The sequence below is a fragment of the Orbicella franksi genome, chromosome 12 (genome assembly GCF_964199315.1).
Source record: "Orbicella franksi chromosome 12, jaOrbFran1.1, whole genome shotgun sequence".
Classification (NCBI taxonomy): domain Eukaryota; kingdom Metazoa; phylum Cnidaria; class Anthozoa; order Scleractinia; family Merulinidae; genus Orbicella; species Orbicella franksi.
This window is the reverse complement of record NC_138156.1, coordinates 10,889,008-10,892,805: the sequence shown is the minus strand read 5'-3', so window position 1 is coordinate 10,892,805 and position 3,798 is coordinate 10,889,008. Positions and strand designations below refer to the sequence as shown.

The 3,798-nt window shown below is 38.7% G+C and overlaps 1 protein-coding gene across 1 annotated transcript; it reads left to right on the top strand.

Moving 5' to 3' along the window:
* Positions 1–623: 623 nt before the first annotated feature.
* Positions 624–3,545, top strand: LOC145463390 (octopamine receptor beta-2R-like). The gene has a single exon (XM_081447140.1). It carries the CDS (start codon positions 2,097–2,099, stop codon positions 2,934–2,936), a length of 840 nt encoding a protein of 279 aa, XP_081303266.1. The 5' UTR covers positions 624–2,096; the 3' UTR covers positions 2,937–3,545.
* The last annotated feature ends 253 nt before the right edge of the window (positions 3,546–3,798 follow it).

The window sequence follows — 3,798 nt, the reverse complement described above, 5'->3', positions numbered from 1 at the left end:
AGAACAGCCGTCCCGGAAGAGTGTATTAAAGTTGAAGATGTTGCCACGTCGTTATTTAGAAGAGATGGGCCATACATCGCACAGCTCTTGGAAGGGAATTATTTCACCCATGCTGCAAGAAGCAGAATCACAACCAACCTTGAGCAGGAAGTCAGAGATTATGTTTACATCTTCATGTACCCTGACGAGTACACTCTTACGGAAAGCATTGCTGCTTCTTGCAGCATTGGTGAAAGAGACTCCCATAGCAGCACAAGCGGCGACGAAGAACTCGACGACAGCGAAGATGAAGATGAGTGCCAGTGAAAGTTGCATTCGAAAATAACAGTGTTAAATACTTCTTTTCAGTACAGCTACAAATGCTTTTTGACGCCAAACGTTTTTAAAGCAGGAAAGTGTGTAATAAATTTGTATCCTGCCTTCTATATTTATTCTATAGTAATTTTTTTGATATTCAAACATCATGCCATTTTAAAGTTTTACTAAAATATTTCACGTAACCCCCCCTTTTTCCCTTATTTTTTTGGGATGGCCCCCCCTCGAAAGCTATTTTTTTTCGCATCGCCCCCCCCCCCCAAATCCCACCAGCCACCCCTACCTTATAAAAAATGAACGGTCCCTTAAGCCTATTGCAACAAATTAAAACTGCAAAATTGGGCGTGACAGCATTTACAAGTACAACTTTACTATTTTTAGCTGTGAAGTTATCGACGAAAACCAACATAAAACGATTTGTTTACATAATTATTGCAATTTACAGCAAAGCAGCTTAAGGGTTATTGTTTAGAGGTTAGTGAAATAAAAGCGAAAAAAGTTATAAAGTGTCTTACGGCATGGTTTTAAATCTTGAACACGCTACAACTCTAGTCCTGTTGAAGAAATTCTTCTGGAGAAATTTTTGTGCCTTAAAAAGTTTTAGAGAATTAAACGCGACGGCAGTTTCTACAACAAATCATTCGCTTACCGCAATTCAGCAATTCGCTTCAGTTGAATCTTTCGAGCAGCAAATTCCAGCATGAGTTATTAATGCTAAACTGTGAGTGAGTTGAAAAGTCTGAGATGACTTTTCTTGCCCTGTTGCAAATTCTTCGTGCGAATTTGCTTGCGGAGGACTTTTTGCGGTCCTCTGAGTCCATTTTTGCGCATATTTTATCCTACTGGTCTGATATATACGGTAGTCGGTAGCTAGATAAACAATAGCCTTCATTTGGCGCGAAAATATGCTCGGGTATTTGTCCGCTGGCATTATTTGTTCCGAGTTAACTGTGAGCTTTGAGGAACAGACAATGTCCAAGGACAAATATTCGAGCATATTTTCACGCCAAATAGAGGCTATTGTGTTTATTATCCTTCAAATATTTTCCGCAACACGCGCAGTTTTGAAAATTGGGGAATATTCTCGGATATTCCCCGGTTTTAGGTGGAGAATATTCGGTCACGTTTTCGCGAGCGAAAATATTTGATGGATTATAATGGTGGATATTTACCTTGCAGCTTCGCGCCTCGGTAAATAACATCCACCGCTAGCCACCTCCACTGTGGGGAATATTTGGTAAATAAGCAGTTATCATTTTTCCTTCAACAATATTTTATTGAACCATACTGATTCTTTTTGGGCAGCTAACAGTTTTTATCAGATTACCTTCACGTGCGCATTGGCCCAGTTTTCCGCGTCGCTTGATGGAACAAATAGGCTCGAATGAATTTTGTGTTTTAGCCATGACTATAAAACAGTGAGGAAAACGGTATAAACATAGCGATCAGACACTTCACTACAGCAGCTTCCGTGCTTTGCTCAGCCAGGCAAGCCTTCAAATCTTTAACGAATGGAAATCCCATAATATGCTTTAATATTATATATTCAACATGGCTGCTGCATCGGGAAAAAGGTTGCGTGTTTTGTATTATATGAATATCAAATAGCACGAAATAATAGCCAATAGCCGGTGAATGCATTAATGTATATGAATTAATGATAATATTTATCTACATAAACTTTATCAGTCATCAGTTTCATTTTACTCCCAAGAAGAAACTTCCTGTGGCCACTAAGTCAACATCGATAAGGACTCTAATCGAATCAAGACTCTACAGCGATGTGGTTCTGGATCACATCATTGTTTTTGACTACCATAGCAATACTTGGAAACACTCTTGTAATATACCTCATCATCACTCGCCGTCGACTTCGTACCAAAGCAAACTGGTTTCTCTTTTCATTGGCCGTGGCCGATCTCAGCTTAGCCGCTGTTTTTATTCCGCCTCATTTTCGCTGCCGAATAGCAGGCTGCAGCCATGCAGAGGTGATCCTCTATTTAGTCTCATACTTCGGGGATGTTTCTGTTACAAGCATAATGGCATTCACTGTGGACCGCTATTGTGCAATAGTCCTACCCCTCAAATACACACGCATAATGACAAAGACAACGATCAGTCTCCTTCTTATGTCGGCCTGGCTGGCGCCGTTAATTCTAGATACTATTCCCACACTCGCGCTGTCAAATGAAAATATCGCACAGCTCACAAGCATGGTGATTTTTCAGTTCACACCTTGCATCTTCTTGGCGATAGCTACGAGAAAAATCATTAAAATAGCAAACAACCATGCCAGACGCACGTCAATTTTATTAAAGCAGCTCAAGTTCAACCGTGCGAGCCAGCGACTGCGAGGAAAATCAGAAGTGTCATCAGCTCACTTGATCACAATTATGGTTGGAATATTTTTAGCCTGTTACATTTCCCAGTCATTATCTTCGTTGTGCGCCTGTTTTCCGTCTTGTAAAGCATCACAACCCGAGCAAGTCGTCAGATACGTTTTATCATTTCTTCTGATTATAAATTCTGGTGTAAACCCTTTTGTCTACGCACTTTTCAAGCGAGATATAAAGAAGGAATTTTCACGGGTGTTTTTGTGCAAAAGGAAAACTGTGAGATAAACAATCGCTTTTTTTAGTGAAAACAAAGTGAATACATATAGATATCAGAGCGACATAATTTTCTTTATGGAACCAGGGTGTCTGAAGTCGAGGATTTTACTTAAAACTAAATGCTTCTGATTAAAATTTTTCTCAATAAATCAACAATTCAAAAACATTAAAGGTTTTCCTATATGAATTAGCTCTATTGTAACTGACATTAATTACACACCTGCTTGACCCTAAGGCGATCGATTTTTCTCTTAAAGCCATGTTTGACCATTTCCCTAATTTTTGTTGGCGTGTAAGCTCATTTTATTAACATTCCCATAAAATCAGTAATATGCCCCATGCTTTGGTGTTCTTTAAATTGAAACAAAGGAAACCTAACTTTCTACGGGAACTCTACATGGATATTTTGATTAATTAAAAGTGAACCATCATTATTAAAGGAACCAGACTTTTCCTCCTGTCTACAAAGCGCCGTCATTACTCAGGCAGTTTCAAGTGCATTTTATGAAATTCAGGCTGATCAGCATTTCTGCTAGACATTCAGATTTAATCTTGATTGATATCACTAATATCAGTCTTAAACTAAGCTTACCAGTCGATACACCATTTAACGAAATATGCCGCCCGTTTTTTTTTTCCTTCCAACTGCTAAAAACAGCATCAAAAACAAAACGCTCTTTCGCCATTTTTCTACTGATATCGGATAAAGCTACTTGAAATTTTCTTCCTCGCAAAGAATGAATCAGTATTTCTTTAGAACTCTTTTCATTTGTAACTCGGTGTATAACGCTTTAATTTTTGAAATTGGAAAACGACGGCTGCTTAAAGGCTCACTTAAAATATGCTCGGACAAAGCACTTAAAAAAATTAC

What these genes read in the sequence shown, in the direction of transcription:
- LOC145463390 (XM_081447140.1), top strand. Translation starts at nt 2,097, where the DNA reads ATGTGGTTCTGGATCACATCATTGTTTTTGACTACCATAGCAATACTT.